Raw genomic sequence first — 19,691 nt, 5'->3', positions numbered from 1 at the left:
ATTGAAACATTACAAGCTGTTAGGCATTAGAGTAGCAAAATATGTTTCTGAACTCCAAGAGACATGATTTGTGACATCAGGGTTATTTCAAGTGAATTGCATCATCTTCTCTTTCTTTCTCTCCCTCTCTCTTCACAAACTAAGAATATATACTAATATTACCAGTAAATAAGAGAATTCTTTTTCAGTTACTAAACTGGGAAAGCCTACTCCAGATGGCAATCTTAAAGCATAAGCTATTTTCTCTTTCAAACTGATCCACACATTCACATGACACTTTTTAAAAAGTTGCTTATCACCTAAGAACTTCTAATATGTAATAAAGATTAAAGAGATTGAAGTTATACATAAATAAAAAAGCAAACAGTAATGCTTTTATCGGAACACAGAAATCAAACAAGAAAAAAATGCAAAAGGATTCAAGGAAGTTATAGATTTCTCCCTCATCAGTATCACATCCAAAATATAATAGGCCACATTACCTTATCAATTATACACCTTCCTTTGAAAAAGATCAATTCTTTATTTTATTATATCAGCTAAGATAGCTGCAAAGCACCAGGGATATTCTTTCAGGGAAAAGTGATCATTACAAATTCATTTCCCCACCTGTCATGTAAATTAAACAAACGAGACTTTCGAACACAGAAAGTCTAAATAGTTTGGTGAAAAGAGACAAGACATTCTGTCTTCTGCTTAGGCACTGAATCTGTGCAGATCTTAGGATAGTCTTGATTCTAAATTTCTCCAACTCTGAGACCCGGAGAGCTGGGTTCCTCACACATCAATTTTGACACACATGGTTCAATATCAAAAGCTTGTTCAGCCTTCATTTCTCAATCTGTCAAAAGGGGATAATATCATCTGTCCTGTTGCCTCTCAATGATGGTTTAAGGAACTAAAATAATGAAACTAAAAATCTTCTGCAATCTGAAAACTATTCTCTAAAGTTATGGTATTAATAAATTATTACCTGAACTACCTGGCAGTGGACCTAATTAAAAAAGACTAACATTGTTTGGCACAAAGAAAAAAGAGGGTAAACCATTTTCTTCTTCCTGACAAAATAATTTCTAAGTGAGAAAAATTATAGCCTTTTCATTATTATCTTGAGAAAATTAAAAAATCTTATTAATCTCCTCCTTTAAATTTATTTATTCACAGGTAAAACATTTCTAATATAAGTACAGTCATGTCACTTAACAATGGGGATATGTTCTGAGAAATGTGTCACTGTGTTAACATCATAGAGTGTACTTACACAAACCTAGAGGGTATAGCCTACTACCCACCTAACTTTACGGCATACCCTATTGCTCCTTGGCTACAAACCTGTTCAGCATGTTACTGTACTGAATACTGTAGGCAACTGTAACACAATGGTAAGTATTTGTGTATCTAAACATATCTAAACATAGAAAAAGTACAGTAAAAATACTGTATAAAAGATAAAAAATAGTACACTTGTACAGAACACTTACCATGACTGGAGCTTCCAGGACTAGAAGCTGCTCTGGGTGAGTCAGTGAGTGAGTGGTGAGTGAATGTGAAGGCCTAGGATGTTATTGTACACTACTGTAGACTTTATAAAAACTGTACACTTATGCTACCTTAAATCTATAAACAAATAAACTGCACTCCAACATTTTGACAGCTATGATGTCATTAGGTGATAGGAATTTTTCAGGTTCATTATAATCTTATGGGACAGCTGTTTTATATGTGGTCTCTCTTTGACCAAAATGTTATTATGTGGCATGTGACTGTATCATATTTTTATATGCCTCTGAAACAAAATAATAGATAACAGCTAGTAACAGTGATGGAATCAAGATTCCCTTTGTTGGCTAACAATTTTCTACCTGGTAATAGACACAACTTGCCTGGGTAACCACTAACATTCGAACACAAAATTATCACCAAAAACTTGATTTTTACACTGGAGCAAAACTTTATATCTAAACTTTTAAAATGAGGCTGAAATCCTGTATAAATAAGCACTTTACTGAATAAAAAGGCAGCTGAAAATCCAGCACTTAATTTATAAACCTTTATCTCACACAAGGGTCTTATGATATTTGAACTTCATGTGAGCACAGTACTGCCTTTATTACCCTTTAGCATGCACACCTATATGGTTTTAATTCTGGCTAAGTAAGGTTTTTGCCTTTACCAGAGAAATATTTTGGCACAGCTCTAACTATGAGAGCAGACATTTCTGAAAACAGTCCTCTACTTACATAAGTACAACCCCAAAATCTAAATTTCAGTATTAATAGTCTTTTATTATAACACCCTGAGAGTCCCAACTGTTGATCTTTAAGTATCATCTTCACTGGCATGGAGCTCTAAGTATATGAAGTATAAAGAAAGATTTAGGAAAATTACCATGCTTTAATTTTCTTTAAACTCTGAAAATTGAATTCAGAGGGATATACACCATGTTCTTTAATTTCTGAAGTTCTCAAAGTTTACTGTGAAGAATCAGGTATCTGCAGATTGTTAATCGTCTTAAAAATTAAATTTTTAACAAACTCATAAAAGGAATTCTGATGCAGAGGGGCCATGGTCCACTAGGTACTCTACCCATTAAACTCAACACCTTGTTTCATACTTCTTTTCTTCAAATAACTGCTAGAAGTGCTTTAAGAATTATGTATAGCCTTCAAAGATTTGGTCATAAATGCAAACCATCATTACAAATGGAGGGAGGGGACTGGACCTCAAAGCATGATGTTGGCAGTAAAGTAATTAGCATATGTTTCTTGCTTCTGAAATAGTACCTCAAACCACATCATGGATAGAATCTTAGGTTTAGGCCTCTTATTTTAGAAGCAAAATGATGTTATGGCATTGATTTACAACGAGGACAGATAATTTGGGGATTGAAATAACCATCTGGGGAATTTTCTGTGAAAAAAAAAAAAAGAGTTGACATTTATACTCTGCCTTGTTCCAAAAAAAAATGTAAAGCCACAGAACAGCTGTCTTGTTAACTGAAACTATTAAAATTCCAAAGCATTACTGTACTAATTTTTCTTTACCAACACTTAAAAGTCTAAGTATTTTTTGTCAACACTCCCCAAATGGAAGTTTTTAGATGTGGGCACATTAAAATAACAAAAAAGAAAAAAAATCATTTTCAGAACCAGAGTATAAATCAGCTAACTGTAAAATCAATGCAGAAGCACGTGAATTTCTTTATGTATATAAAAACGTTCAAACTATTTGCTATTCATTTTATAAAAACTAAGGTTTTTCTCAAAAATTATAAAACCACTGTCAATAAATGTGGGGCAACTAAGAAAACAGTGTGACAGAGATCACCACTTTCTCAGGAATGTTTTAAAAAGAGGATAGGGAGTGGCTACAATTTTGATCAAAGTCTTCGTTTTTATACAGACGAATAGAGCAAGGACTATCTCAGGTGATAAGAAACTCACCAAACCACTGTCAACATCCTGGTCTTGATGGACCCTGCTCTGCCAGAAGTGACAGCTTCAGGTGTTGTCAATTACTCAACTTAACAAATCCCAAACCCAGGGTTCCAGATCCAATGCAGCACATAATCTACATGAGGGTCGAGGAAGCACCACTCCGGCTCATGTGTCATTATGGGTCTAAACCAGTTGTCGGGATTCATTCCCGTGGAGTCAATTGCTCATTTGTGAGAAGGAGTCGCGTAAAGTTCGTCAGGTGGGAGAGCGGTGTGGGCAGGGTGATCTCCCCTTCTTGTGCTCCCCCCTCCAGCATCCTAAACTCCCCTTTTGGCCCAGGTCAACCGAAGCCCAAAGAGCGAGTGACAGCCCAGTGCGAGGTGTGACCAGAGAAAGTGGAGTCGGGAGCCTGGAGACCCCACGGCCCTGCCCACAGATGGAGGCCGGGGGGCGGCGGCTCCAGGCCTTCAGCCCAGGGAGGCGGATACTGACCCGAGGACGCCGAGGCCGAGCCCAGCAGCACCGCACAGAGCAGCAGCGTCAGCCCAAACCGGACCCGCATCCTGCTCTCGCGGCCGCAGCCAATCCGCGGAGCTGTCGCCTTCGCCTCTGCCACCACGGACTCCGCCGCCGCTGCCTCGCCGCTGCTCTTCCTGCTCTAGTCTCCTTCCTCCGCCCCTTCCCAGGCCACCCTGACCCAGCGCGCAGCCAATCCACGCCCGCCGCCGCGGGGTCTTCGCCCAATCGCCTTGGCTGCCCTGCCTGCCTCGTTGCCCCGCCCCGGGGTCGTCCATTGGCCAATCGTTGTGCGAGGCTCCCACAGCCGCTTTCCCGGTTGGGCCACGGCCTCACCTACATGGCCCCAGCTAATTGGTAGCGTTGGTTTCAACCATCCCAGAATCAGACAGTGAGTCAAAGGCTGGGAGAAAAGAGACACACCGAAGACTACAATTCCCATCATGCACTTCATGAAATTCCTTTGGTGTGTGTTCTTGGGAAATGTAGTCCATTGTGGGGCAAGATTTACAAGGGCATGACTGTTGTAATTAAGAGAATTTAACGCCTGAGCTAGATATTAACACAAGTCTATGAATCCACGAACCTAATTTTTTTTGAGCAAAATAAATATTGAGGAACACAACTTATAAGGTTAAGAACTTGTAATGTGTTAAGCATCTCTTATTTGTTTTATTTAGAAAATTTGAATTAGACAGTGATATGAGCACTGAGAAAAATACAGCAGCTATATTGAATCCGAGATTTTTTTAAAACAACTTAAATAAAACAGTACCATGATATATGGAAACAGGGAGCAACTTAGTATCTGTCCTCCTTTCTCGACAAAACAAAAGGAAACAAATCCACCCAGTACAGATTATCTGCATGCTAGTATTCATTTTTACTAGGTCCATCAGATGATCATCCGGAAAGTGTGCCAACAGCCTTTGCAAAATCCTTTTAAACACTTGTCCTCATCCCTATCTTCTTGTGAGTTGCTTTGTTCTCTTTCTCCCTAACTAGAGTTAGGCGGAGTTGATGTGAGTGGAGGTAGAAGTGATAATGATTGCGTTGCAGACACAGAAATACTCTATGTAATTCTGGGCATGCTCCCACTGAGTAGCAGAGCAGTGGCTTTGGTGTTCCTGCACCTTCTTTCATCAAACTTTGTCATTTAACTTTCCCTAGCACCTGCTCACAGTTGGCTCTTTGGACTGGAACATTGCCAGGCCAAGTGTAGGGCTTTAGAAAAGTCCACACTGGCCATATATCTTGACATCTCTGGGTATTTGTCTTCCATCTTCTTTGAGAGAGAGCCCCTTTTTTCCAGGAAGAGGCTAACAAACTAACTATGGTTCCTCATTGACATTGTAAGATATGAAGGAAAGATATTATCTCACCAAAAGAGTTCTATTTTTCTACTACAATCTCATTGGTTCTCATCTCCATTTCTGTCACTAGCAATGTTTCCCCAGAGTTCTTCTAATTTTAAGCCATAGAGTACAATCTGGTATGTTTTTCTCCCCTTTTTATCTTATCAATCATCAAGCCCTATCAATTTGAACTATGTAGTTATTTTTAATTTACTCTTTTATTGTTTACCTTTTTTCTCTTTCTCACTGAAGACTCCCCTAATGGTCCTCATTATCCCTGAACTGAGTTCTAGCCATATGCACTTATATCATTCTTCCTTCACTCTAACCTAAATCGCATACCACGGCCATATTAATTTTCCTTAAACACTGCTTTCATATACCAATTGAAAAATTTTCAGTGGTTTCCCTTTTCATAGAATCAAAACATATTAGAACTCCTACTCATAAGACAGGAACTTGTGCTGAGAGTTCTACCCTCTGGGGGAAATACTCAGGACGAAACTTCTGCCTTCCATGGAAAAAACAGTGATTATCTGATTGGTAAGACTGGGGAAAGTTCACTGCTTAGCTAAGGCCAACTTCTTTTTTCAGTTTTGTCTTTACTGAGTGCTTCTTATATTTTTAAAGCCTGTGCTGAGTGCTGCATGGACCAATTTCTCACTTCTTTTTTACTGCTTTTCAGATTTCCACATTAACACAATTGTGCCTTCCCATGGGCTCCCTTGCCCTCTCTCCAAGTGCCCTTGCTGCTGCTTCTTCACCACAACCCTGGCATCCTTTCCAATTTCACTGGCATTTCATCTTGGATGACGCTTCTCTAACCAGGCCTGTCTTCATTAATCTTCATTTCTCTAAGTATCTATTGGACAACCTTGCCTTGTAAATGGATCATAAACTTGCTAAGGGCAGAGACAATCATATGATTCTGTGCATAGGTATATTGCACTGGACTTGCCACCACTAGCACCAGATAATTGTTTGTTGGTTGATAGATATACCTTACTTATCTGTTATGAGGCTCAAAAGAGAAATGCAGGAAAAAGGCACTTTCTACATTGTAGAGCATTTTACAAATAATATTTTTTATTGATTGCTTGGTTGAAGTAAAGGAGGGAAATTAGTTTTATTCCCTTACTTATTTAATTATTATTATTATTTTTTGAGACAGGGTCTCACTCTGTTACCCAGGTTGGAGTGCAGTGGCATCATCATAGCTCACTGCAGCCTCCAATTCCTGGGCTCAAGGGATACTCCTGTCTCAGCCTCCTGAGTAGGAATACAGGCATGTGCCACTATGCCCAGCTAATTTTTAAATTCATTTTGTAGAAGCAAGGTCTAACTATGTTGCCTAGGCTGGTCTCAAATTCCTGGCCTTAAGTGATCCTCCTACCTCAGGCTCCCAAACTACTGCAATTACAGGTGTGAACTACCACACCGGGCCTCAATCCCTTAATTTGAAAAGGGTTCAGAGTTGTGAGAGCTTTTGGCTTTAGCCAGCAATGAGTAATTGACATGAGAATGTTCATAGGTCCTGATCTCCTGGGGAAATTTTTAGTCTCCAAAACAGGTTCAGAATATGTTGTGGGAAAGTCAGATTTACTTTATCAGCCTGCTGCAATGCATGATGATTAATTAGGAAAAGGTTGTGAATTCTCCATGGCCTTATCCAGTCTGAGCACACACTCCTCAAGGTTCCCTGACAATAATCCCAGTTAAAGTTATGTACTCACGTCTACTTGTAGGAAATGTTAATATTATTTATTAATTTGTTGGACTTCTTTAATATTTGCTCAGCTGTCTTTTTCAGTATGTCCATATCAATGTTCTGGGTCATTGTCCATAGATTTCCAAGTTGCAGAAAACCTGTTCACTCTGCATCACACTACAGCATAAGACCCAATGGAGGTAGATAATGGGTGCCTTTTTTTTTTTTTTTTTTTGAGACAGAGTCTCGCTTTGTTGCCCAGGCTAGTGTGAGTGCCGTGGCGTCAGCCTAGCTCACAGCAACCTCAAACTCCTGGGCTCGAGCGATCCTTCTGTCTCAGCCTCCCGAGTAGCTGGGACTACAGGCATGCGCCACCATGCCCGGCTAATTTTTTCTATATATATCAGTTGGCCAATTAGTTTCTTTCTATTTATAGTAGAGACGGGGTCTCGCTCTTGCTCAGGCTGGTTTTGAACTCCTGACCTTGAGCAATCCGCCCGCCTCGGCCTCCCAGAGAGCTAGGATTACAGGCGTGAGCCACCGCGCCCGGCCGTATGGGTGCCTTTTTATACCTGAATAACTGGACAGGCATCTTTGAGTACAGTCATTTCATAGATCTGTTAACTGCTAGTTCTGGAGAGAGACTGGATTAAAATTGAATTTCAGTAAGAACTTGATTAAATGAACTTTATAAGGTAGAGATGATATCGATGTGACCCCCTTCCATTGAAAGGAATTAAGCAATCAGCAAATGTTGAAAACCTCCTGAAAGTATTGAGAACATAAACCCAGTTTGCTTTTTGTTTAAGGATGGTGAGACAAACCCCAGAGATTTTCCTGTGAACAGAGTGATTGTCACCAACTCTAGTGGGGTATATCTTTTCCTGTACTATTCTTAGGGATCTATTTGAGTTGCTAATATGTACAGGCTGCCAGCATTTGTATCAAGGTGTCTGCCAGGGGAGGATTAGGGAGAATCAAAAAGCAGGATATATTTTCCCCTTAGGGCTTAGAAAAGAATACACTTTCTTTGATATAGATGAGATGAATTAAAGTCATTTCTAGTGTGTTTCTTTTTTATGCATAAATGAAAAATATAAACCCTTTCTTTCATTATATAGTGAGATAGAACCTGGCATCTCCTCATATACATTCTGAGCTCTTTAAGTAAATGGACAATGGCTTTATACCTCATCGTATCCCTTATAACTTCAGGATAGTGTATGGTGGGTACATAACAAGTAATTAAAATAAGTAAGTTTTGGATGTTCATGCCACTTTCCATGCTTATAAGTAAAGTATTAAGTTCAGAGTGTAGATCACAGATAGAGGAGGAGTGTATTCGATCTATTTAAACTTTAAAGCTAATAGAAAGTGAAAAGGGGAAAGGGGACTCAGGCTGTTTACCAAGTTTCATCCTGAAGTGACATTTGCTTTGGAGGTGTTTGTTCTTTCCGAGCAGTATTGACTTACACCAGATGAAAGAAAATCTAGGATACTTTTATACCTGAATAACTGGACAGGCATCTTTGGGTACAATCATTTCATAGATTTGTTAACTGCTAGTTCTGGAGAGAGACTGGATTAAAACTAAATTTCCGTAAGAACTTGATTAAGTGAATTTGATAAAGTAGAGATAAACAGCTTGGAGCTTCCATTAAATTCAGAATGTTTAACCCTTGAGTAGATGGCAATATATTTAATTAGTGACTATTGCATCAGGAACATTATATTCATAAGATATCCCTTCTTTCCTTCCTTCATTCAACAAATATATTTTGAGCACTACCAATGCCCTCCAGCCACAGACCACCAGGAACACTCCTATAGTTGAGCATATTGGCTTTATTACTAATTGCAATGTGGAAGAACATACAACATAAGGTGTCTGAGTAAGAGGGTAATAGAAAGAACTTATTATAGAATTTTGGCTTTGGTTGGGTCATTTGTGGGAAGATCTATGGAAGCTGGTTTGCTCTAGATTGGATGCTGTTATTAATAGAATTGCCTCAGATTTCTATATTTTGATACAAATAAATCAGTAAATCTTAAGTGAGGGGAGACTGGAATGAGGATAAAGCTGTAATTGGTAAAGAAGTAGCAGTCACTTATTTTGGCCAATAGAGGAGGAATTTGGTATTTTGTGGGTGGCACAGGGACCTTGTTTTTGTCTGTGCTTAGATAAAATTATGAAATGTTGTTGCATTGTCTAATGGTATCCTTGTCTCAGAGTAACCTGTCTCTGGTTGATATTCTGTGAGATTGCTTACATCTAATTGGAGAATAACATGGCCTAATTGTGAGTGCCAGACTGGGTTTCGATTGTCAGGGACTGCTCTTTGTTTTTCATTCTCAGCATCTACTTTGTGGCACACTTGGAGTGTGGCTCAATTGCTGGGAATTGAGCAATGAATAAAACAGTCAAAAAACCATGAAGTTTACATTCTAAATGGGGGAGAAAGAGAATAAAATCTATAAGTAAATTATAATGTATTAGAGGTGATAAGTGCTATGGAGAAAACAATAAAGCAGGGAAAAGGAATAAGGATATGGGGGGGGCATTTAAATTTAAAATAGGGCAGTCAGGGCAGGCTTCCCTGTAAAGCTCACAATTGAGCAAAGACTTAAAGTGTTGAGGGAATGAGTCATGAAGATTTGGGAGTGAAGAGCTAGCTGTCTGAGAATAGAGAGCAGGCTGTGTAAAGATTCCCAGGCAAGAACATGTCTGTTGTGGTCTAAGTACAGCAAGAAGCACTGTGTTTGCAGAAGAAGGTGAGGGAGGAGGTAGGAGCATATGAGGTCTGAGAAGTGATTGGGGCCAGATGGTTCAGGGATTTTTTTTTTTTTTTTTGAGACAGAGTCTCGCTTTGTTGCCCAGGCTAGAGTGAGTGCCCTGGCGTCAGCCTAGCTCACAGCAACCTCAAACTCCTGGGCTCGAGTGATCCTTCTGCCTCAGCCTCCCGGGTAGCTGGGACTACAGGCATGTGCCACCATGCCCGGCTAATTTTTTTTTTATATATATATCAGTTGGCCAATTAATTTCTTTCTATTTATAGTAGAGACGGGGTCTCGCTCTTGCTCAGGCTGGTTTTGAACTCCTGACCTTGAGCAATCCGCCTGCCTCGGCCTCCCAAGAGCTAGGATTACAGGCGTGAGCCACAGCGCCCGGCCGGTTCAGGGATTTTAGACCAATGTTAAGGGGCAGGCAGAATGCTACTTTTTTTTAGCAGAATGCTATCTTCAGGTGTCATTGGAAAATGGCCTGGAGATCTCCTCTCTCCTGCATGGGAATGACCAAATTAAATACACAAACTTCTTTATTAGTTGTTTGGATATAATGCTAAAGTGACCAATTAAAACCACTGTAGTCAAAAGTTTGATTCAGAGGAAGTTCATACAATGGTTAGAAATTGAGATAAATACAAAATAGCTATTATCAAGAGAAAGATCTTCACATAAGGGAAATAATATTACTGTAAATGCAAATCACATTTATGATGCAAAATAGGGCTTTGTGACCATTTCCTGCTTTTGAATAGGCTCCCATTATGCTGTGTTGACAAGGTCATATAAATCCAAATCAAAAGGCTGCCTTAATAAAAAAGAAATATATGTGAGATATATAAATATATTTTATATAAATCCATGAAAAATATGTATACACACAGGCACATACATATGATTAAAACAAACAGCATAGGAGTTGAGAGTAAGCTGCAGACATGATGCTTTTTACTCCCTAATTACGTTAGCGTATGTTTCCTGAAAACAAGAAATTCTCTTACATAATAACCGCAGTGCTGTCTATCAGTTAGGCACTGAACAATGATTTGATACTATTATCTCATCTGCAGACTTTATTCAAATTGTACCAATTTGCCATGATGTCCTTTCTAACAATAGAAAACTCCAAGATCATGAGGTGTGTCCAGTTGGTCACATATCAGTTTCCTTTTACCTGGAACAGTTTCTGATGGGTGTGAGTGTGTGGGTGTTTTCCTGAATCTCATGGAATTAGCATTTTTAAAGTGCATAAACCAATTATTATTAAAATGGGAAGAAAAAGAAAAAAGAAACCTGGAGTCTGTCTTGAAACAGTGAGCATTTCTAGCACTGTTTATGATTAGCTGGCAATTTAGGAAGAGGTTAATCTGGATATTCTGTTCTTGAGTAGCCTGACTAAGGAAATCAAAAAATGCTTTCAATTATTTATAAGTAAATAATTAAAGAAATAAAAAAAATTATGACTAAATAATTGCAACTCCCAAAACACCTTGGGAGTGCAGTCATGGAGCACTTGGGGCAGGTGCCTGGTGCCTTTATCAGTTCCTTCATGTGAATTAGCCTGGGCCGAACCATTTCCTTTGTCAGAATTTCTCAGCTGTCAAGCTAAGGAACTGATTTTACTATTTAATTGCAGTTAAATTCACTTCCAAGTCCTGGCAATTCTTGTCCCCTAATGTTTCTTGAAAATGCTACTGTTTTCTCTCCCTGTAGTCACCATCCTAGTCACAATTTTTATTACTTCATGCCACATAAACTTGCTGACAGGGTCAGCATCAGACTCATTTTCCTCAGACTCTCCTGCTCAAGAAGTTATAAGGGTTTCCTATATCCTTGTCCTATGTATGCACGTTCTCCTGCTTGACTGCCTAGCGTCTTTTTTTCCTCTTCTTCTCTCCATCTCCAATCATATTTTCCCTTTTCCTCTAATACATGTATTCTGCATTGATGCAATTTTGCCTCCATGTACTATCCTTTGCCTTCCTATGTTTTCCCTGTAGCTGGACTTTTTTTTTTTTTTTTGAGACAGAGTCTCACTCTCTTGCCTGGGCTAGAGTGCCATGGCATCAGCCTAGCTCACAGTAACCTCAAACTCCTGGGCTAAAGCGATCCTCCTGAGCCTCTCAGGTAGCTGGGACTACAGGTATGTGCCACTATGCCCAGCTAAGGTTGTCTAATTTTGGTAGAGATGGGGTCTCACTCTTGCTCAGGCTGATCTCGAACTCCTGAGCTTAAGCAATCCTGCCTCAGCCTCCCAGAGTGCTAGGATTACAGGCATGAGCCACCATGCCCAGCCTCTAGCTGGACTATTGCACTCATTTTCTGATAATCTTCCTTTTTAAAACCCAAGTCTAAATTCATCTTCTGTAAGAAGCATACATCTAGTTTAATCCCTTTTTTTGTTGGACTTTCTCCCTTTTCTAAAATATTTCTTTGTGCCATTTTGTATGTATTTGATCTTACATATTTTGTTACACATTTTTATTCCAGAATTATAATTGGGTTGTAGTGAGGCAAGTGCCATGTCCTGAGAATAAATACTGCCATAAAGAAAAATCTCTTTATTATGAAAAGATATTGGTAATCCAATTAATGGGCTACTCATGTTCATCTTTAGCTCTATGAAGAATCCATTATGGGGGGGAAAAAGGGCACAGTAGCCATTTCATTCTGCCTGGGCTGCTGTAATAAAATGTCATAGACTGGGTGGTTTAAGAAACAGAAATTAATTTTCTTACAGTTGTGGAAGTTGGAAGTCTGAGATCAGAGTACCAGCATGGTCATGGGTTCTGGAGAGGCCTCTCTTCTTGGCTTGTAGACAGTTGCCTTCTACTTGTGTGCTCACATGGCCTTTCCTCTGTGTATAAGAGTGGAGAGGGAAAGATCTGTCTCTCTCTTCCTCTTCTTATAGGCCACCAGTCCTATCAGATTAGAAGGCTGGGAACTGTCATGAGGAATGCCCTGGACAAGAAGAAAATTCCTTCTGTGAATTGGAGGATTTGAGAACAAAGAAGTGCCATGCCTCACTTTCTGCCTGGGCCTTTTGAGACATTAGCCCCATAGACCCTCCTCACACCATCAGGCGTAGAGAAGCTGTGAAAATGGGGACGTGGCATATCTAGTTAGAGGAGGGTAGGGGAGTGTGGCTTGGGGGTGTGGAGGGGATCCGAATGTTCTTATATAACTGGGGAGAGAGAAAGTGGAGCATGAGAACCAGCAGGCTGGTTGCTGGGAACTGGGAGGGCGGACAGCCCAAACCATCTATGGCAAAAATACACGGCTGAACTCTCCCAGGGTCTTCCACATCCCAGGGCCAAGCTGGGAGCCAACTCAGCAAGGGGGGTCCGAGGCGTTGCGGGTTCTGAGAGACCTGACAACACATCACCCTAGAGGAGGACTCCCAGGGGAGATCGGGGACCACCACTGGTGCCACCGTGTGACTTAAACTTTCCCTGAAGACAAGCAAGGTCCCTGGGAGGGAGAGGCTGAGTGTGTGTGTGTGTGAATAGGTCTTGGATTGATTCGGTTTTAAAGCGGAGATGACAAAACCAGAACAACAGCGTAAACATTTGCTTTATTAGGCCGAAGAAAACGTAACTTGTAGGTGCTCTGCCATTCGCGAGGAATGAAATGAGTCCTAATGCGTTTCGTTCACTGCTGTGAGTATGGGAGCGCACACCCTGGTACGTGCTCAATCGCCCTCAGGTTCTCCTCTTACAATGACCTGAAAACCGGACTTGCGCTTCTCCTGCCGCCTGCTGCCTTCCAAGGGAACAGGAAACGGGACGCGCCTTTCAGGTCAGCGTCCCCGGCCGCTCGGACTGGCGCTGCCTTCCGCGCTTGTCGGCCTCGCGCGCCCCCTAGTGGCCATTGCTTGCTACGGCCCCCGCTCAGGGTGCGCGGGAGGAAGCGCCTTTCCTCGGCGTTTCAGTCAGACCGAGGCAGCTCGTAGGGAACATGGCCTGGCGCTCGGAGGATTGTGACTCTTGGTGACGTGCACGTGGCCATTTCCCACAAAGTATGTCCGTGGTGTCAGGTTGGCTGAGGCAGGAAGATTCCAGAATCGGTACTTTGCTGTGCCCAGGACCAGCCGCTCCTTCCACAGTGTGACGCCTGGCACGGTTGTGTCACAAGTCCCGCCTCTTCACTCTCTGGGGTGAGTCTTCTTAGGGGACCCTGTTCTCCTTTCCTGACAGGAGGCCTCATTTGAGGCCATTTTGTCCTTCAGACATGTTCTGTTACATTAAAAAAAAACAAACAAAAAAACCAAAAAACAAAAACCAAAAAAATCTTTTTACCTTACAATAGTTTTTATTTACAGAAAAGTTGCAAAGTTAGTGCAGAGTTCCCTTATATTCCACACCCAGTTTTCTCCTACTGCTAACAACTTATATTAGGATGGTACATTTGTCACAATGAACGAACCAATATTGGTACATTATTATGAACTGAAGTCTTCACCCTAGTCGGCCTTCCCTAGTTTCCACCTGACGTCCTTTTTCTGTGCTGGGATCCTGTGGAGGACGCCACCTTACCTGTAGTTATATCTCATTAGGCTCCTCTTGGCTATGGCGGTTTCTCAGATGCTCCCTGTTTTTGATGATGGTGACAGTTTTGAGGGGTGCTGCTTGGGTGTTTTGTAGACTGTCCCTCAATTGGGATTTTCATGTATAAATATTCTCTGAGGGCTATTGCCTCACAGAGAGAAGACTGTACACTTGGCATCAAGCTAAATACAAAGGAGCAGGGAAGGAAACTGTCATTGGCAATGCTGGGCACTGGTGCCACCATTGCGTTCCCCCTTCAAAGGACACACCTGTCACACACCTGGCAGGGCCCAGGGTGTGAGTACAAGTGGAGGCCTGTATACCATGTTTCTAACAAATTAAAGTTATAAACGAAGCAAAAAAAACTGTTAAATTATATTCCGAATGCCAAAACAAATAACATCTTCACAAAAAATGTGCAAAGTTATATATATAGCCTTATGTAACTGAAAATTGGAAAGCATCAAGGACAACTGAATGCAATTATTATTGCATATGTTCTGTTGATGGGTTGGTCATGTTTGGATGAGTCACAAATTAAAGACATATGTAATTTACAAATTATACATTTATTCCAAAGTTTTTATTTTTCTTGCCTTAATGTCAGCAATATCTCCAATTATGCTGTTTAATCAAGACTTTCACAAAATTTCTGTTCTATTGATGGCAATACCAAATTACATAATCTTTCTTGAGTCATTGAAGTTTTTTTTTTTTTGTTTTGTTTTTTTGAGACAGAGTCTCGCTTTGTTGCCCAGGCTAGAGTGAGTGCCCTGGCGTCAGCCTAGCTCACAGCAACCTCAAACTCCTGGGCTCAAGCGATCCTCCTGCCTCAGCCTCCCGAGTAGCTGGGACTACAGGCACGAGCCACCATGCCCGGCTAATTTTTTATATATATATATTAGTTGGCCAATTAATTTCTTTCTATTTTTTATAGTAGAGACGGGGTCTCGCTCAGGCTGGTTTTGAACTCCTGACCTTGAGCAATCCGCCCGCCTCAGCCTCCCAGAGTGCTAGGATTATTCATTGAAGTTTTTATATGGCTTTTAAATTCCAATTTGGGGAAACCACTCTGCTGGGGCTGTAATAATTAGAAAGGCCAATAAAGTACTTAAGGCATTACTTAAATTAAAAAATGAGGCCGGGCGCTGTGGCTCACGCCTGTAATCCTAGCTCTTGGGAGGCCGAGGCGGGCGGATTGCTCAAGGTCAGGAGTTCAAAACCAGCCTGAGCAAGAGCGAGACCCCGTCTCTACTATAAATAGAAAGAAATTAATTGGCCAACTGATATATATACATAAAATTAGCCGGGCATGGTGGCGCATGCCTGTAGTCCCAGCTACTCGGGAGGCTGAGGCAGAAGGATCACTCAAGCCCAGGAGTTTGAGGTTGCTGTGAGCTAGGCTGACGCCACGGCACTCACTCTAGCCTGGACAACAAAGCGAGACTCTGTCTCAAAAAAAAAAAAAAATGAACCACAAGTATTACTAACATGTTCAAATATTGTTATGAGGTTTCATGTGATAAATTATTTTTTTCACAGAAAATATTACATCTTTTAATTCATCATCTAAATTGCTATTTTTGTATCACAATGATAATTGTCTTTTAAAGCAATGTCTAAATCCAGTCAGTATTAAGTTCTTCTTTCAAATTTTTCAATGCTGTTATTGTAAAGAGAACTTGAAAATAGCAGTTTGATACTTAATTTCTTAGAATCTCTCTTCAATTAAGAATATACCTTGAGGCTGGGCATAGTGGCTTATGCCCGTAATCCTAGCACTTTGGGAGGCTGCAGCTAGGAGTTTGAGACCAGCCTGAGCAACAGAGTGAAACCCCCGTTTCTACAAAAAATAGAAAAATTAGTCTGGAACAATGGTGTTCAGCTACTTGGGAGGTTGAGGCAGGACCATCACCTGAGCCCAAGAGTTTGAGGTTACAGTGAGCTATGATGATGCCACTGCACTGTAGCCCAGAGAATACAGGGAGACCATGTCTCAAAAAAAAAAAAAAAAAAAAAAAAGAATAAACCTTGATCTGTGATTGTCTTCCTGAAATTTGTTTCAGAATTATTTATATATGAATTTTCTTTCATAGTCATGAAAACTTCATTTCCTTTTTCTTTCTTTTTTTTTTTTTATTTTTTTGAGACACAGTCTCATTCTATTGCCTGGGCTAAAGTGCTGTGGCGTCAGCCTAGCTCACAGCAACCTCAAGCTCCTGGGCTCAAGCAATCCTTCTGCCTCAGAATCCCGAGTAGCTGGGACTACAGGCATGTGCCACCATGCCTGGCTAAGTTTTTTAATATATTTTTAGTTGGCCAAATAATTTCTTTCTATTTTTAGTAGAGACGGGGTCTCGTTCTTGCTCAGGCTGGTTTCGAACTCCTGACCTTCAGCAACCCTCCCGCCTCGGCCTCCCAGAGTGCTAGGATTACAAGCGTGAGCCACCGTGCCCAGCCTCCTTTTTCTTTACATTTTATTTAAATATCACCTGGGTTGCATATTTTATACCAGTTACAATTTTGAAAAAATTTTCTAAAATTAAAAAATACATAATTTAATGTTTTTAAGTGAAATATCAAACTAGATCTGTTTTACTACTTTTTAAAAATTAAAATTAAACAATGGGTCATACAAAATAAGCGTGGGTAGTATAAATTCAAAATTAATTTTATTTCTGACAATTAGTCTTTCTTTATTTGAGGATGTTATTTTGCCAAACTCTCCTAGTGGAACCTAATTGCTCTAACAGCATGTAGTTCACATTGCTATTGTGTGTCAAATTGTGGTGTAGAGTCAGATTTCATATGTGTTTCATCATGAAAGTTCATTTTTGGGCTGATCCAGAAGATACTCCATTTCATCTCTGAATTGTTCCAAAGACTATCATTGCTATTGGCATAGATGAGCCTGTTTCTCCCAGCAACAAATTCCAACTATGTGCCATATTTAGCGCAAAGAAATGCTTCTGGATTTGTGGTCAAGATTCTGGCTTACTCACCTTTTTCTTTGCCAATCGTGGTAGTGAGATTAGGCAAGCCATTAAGCTTGCCCTCAGCAGTCTCTTAGGTCAATGGCTAAAACTGAAAATTCTTTTCTCTGTTTTTCAGTAAAGTCTTCTAAATCTACTTTCACAACTGATGTAAACCAGTGAAATACTGATGAATTTTGACTTGTTTTCCATTTCTGGTAGCTCAAAAATACAGATAGTGAATATTACTTTTTCAGTATGAATTTTGACCCTGGCACAACCTAGTTGAACTGAGTAACAATAACTTTTAAAACTTTCATGTTTTATTCTCTCACATTGCTCATTAAATGAGTGGCCTCACTGTGAATTTTCTAACCTTGAGAGTGATCATTTGCTTCATTACATTTTTGTTCATTTTAGCATAAAATTTAAACCACTTTTGCCAAACCTAGATATTGTGCTTTTAGTGACAAAATAAGCATCATTATGCTTAGCAAATTTTGGGTACATAATGTCATCCTTTTAAGACTATTGCAGTAAGGTTCTCAATTGACATGTACTTATCTTTACTGAATATTATTGATTGCTCTTTATTCAGCCATTTTTTTAGTTTTAGTAATTGCATTTGTGCTTTTTCTGTGTGCAAATGATCTTTTGTGACATGTAATTATGTCTTCATTTGATAAAGAATATAAGATTGTAGGAATTTCATCTGACCTGTGCAGATTGTGAATTGATGAGAATGATTTGTTCATTTTAATTTTTAATAGCAATTAAATCTTTATTAAATACAGAACATATAAAATCTTGGTCAGGAATTTTATAGGGGTCATACTTGACAGAAATTTGTTCATTTTCCTTGTTCCCAGTTTTAAAATACTTATATAAACTGCCTCTTTGAAGAACTGCTTATTTTCTTCTTAGCTTATTTTCTTTCTGAGTTCCATTTTTGTACATTCTATTTCTCTCATGATTTCAATGTTCTAAAGCATTAAACAATAAAACTCAAAGTTTACATAACTTAGACACATTCTCATCTAAACCATAAATGGAAATACATTTAAAAATAAAAAATTAAGGTGAAATTTACATAAATTTTCAAAATTATTTTTCTTTGGAAATATCAAAAATGATATGTTAAAATTAAAGGTAAAGTAAACATTATAATGAATGAATATAGAATTTTTTAATAACAGTGATTGAAATGAAGTTAAGATATAGCTATTTAATTTTTTGAAAATTTAAATCACATTAAATATTTTATAAAGATAAAATAATTTGTAATTCCAGTATTCAATGTCCATCTAGTTACCAATATAAAGAATCAATATTAAGCCTCATACCTGTTAGTGCTATAAATTTAAGAGTAATATGAATTGTTTAATATTGCAAAATGTTCCTCTACCACTATGCAATTGCTGTAAACATTGTGGAAGTTTTGAGAATCTCCATAATTGTGAATTGGAGAATGAAATGAGTCAAAAATGGATGGTTGACACTACTGGGAAATGATAGTACATGTTGAGAGAATCTGTAACATTCATACTCTCTGAGAGGCATAAATCAATTTGTGTTGTCTTTTACTGAAGCAATGTCTATCTCCAACATCAGCATCAGACCAAGATAAAGCCTTTTATGACATATAGATAAAATTGCCTTCTGTTTCAGAGTCTTTGGAAAGAGATGTGCAGGTTGCTGGTCACAATGAACCAGAGTGCATTTGTAGCAGTTGGCACTTGCACATGCATACGTGTGTGTGAATCCCCTAAAATGTAGGGTCTAGGACAGGTCTCCTTATGCTTAGATCAGAGCAGTACCGACAGCAAGCATCAGAGCACCATAGCTCAAATAATAGATTCACAGTTAAGAATTCTTTTTTTTAAAACTTGTTAGTTTAATACAAATATGGACTGAAACTCTTGTAAGTTAATAGCCCAAACCCAATAAACCAAACACCGAAAAAAACAAACAAACCCCCAAACCCCACCAGAAAACCCTAATCCCCCAAACATTGTATAATTCTTTTGTCAAATGAGGGATAATCATATTCTTTGGCCAGATAATATTTTTTATACTTCAAAGTCCACATGTAGCCCAGAAAAGTTTAGCTACAAGTAAAAAAGAGCTTGTGCATATTATAACAGGTATGGTCTCCCTGTTATATTCTATGGTGTTTATACCAATTTGTAGTTAATTTTTAATTTATATATTATCCATTTATTGTTTGTTTTCCTTGTGAGAGTTTGAGGAAGATAATAAAATCCCACCTTTTTCTTCCTTCTTTGAGTTCAGAATCCATTAAGAAACAAAACACAGGAATCAGACATAAAAATATCAGCCTTATAACTGATTATGCTGCTCTGACAACTCCA

At 39.3% G+C, this 19,691-nt stretch overlaps 1 protein-coding gene and 1 long non-coding RNA gene across 2 annotated transcripts in view; one reads left to right on the top strand and one right to left on the bottom strand.

Moving 5' to 3' along the window:
* Positions 1-4,116, bottom strand: part of SEL1L (SEL1L adaptor subunit of SYVN1 ubiquitin ligase) — a 59,922-nt gene extending 55,806 nt beyond the window's left edge. Inside the window, exon 1 of the mRNA XM_012758322.3 lies at positions 3,930-4,116. Within this exon, the coding sequence (XP_012613776.1) occupies positions 3,930-3,999 (70 nt within the window). The 5' untranslated portion in view covers positions 4,000-4,116. The remainder of the gene's footprint in view (positions 1-3,929) is intronic.
* A 9,279-nt stretch (positions 4,117-13,395) lies between these two features.
* The window catches only part of LOC105867926 (uncharacterized), a 473,857-nt gene continuing 467,561 nt past the window's right edge, over positions 13,396-19,691 (top strand). The window contains exon 1 of the long non-coding RNA XR_012919616.1: positions 13,396-13,956. This is a non-coding gene — a long non-coding RNA (uncharacterized LOC105867926). The remainder of the gene's footprint in view (positions 13,957-19,691) is intronic.

This window comes from Microcebus murinus, chromosome 6 (assembly GCF_040939455.1).
Source record: "Microcebus murinus isolate Inina chromosome 6, M.murinus_Inina_mat1.0, whole genome shotgun sequence".
Classification (NCBI taxonomy): Eukaryota; Metazoa; Chordata; class Mammalia; order Primates; family Cheirogaleidae; genus Microcebus; species Microcebus murinus.
Note: the sequence above shows the minus strand (reverse complement) of the source record. Positions and strands in the feature narration are given on the sequence as shown.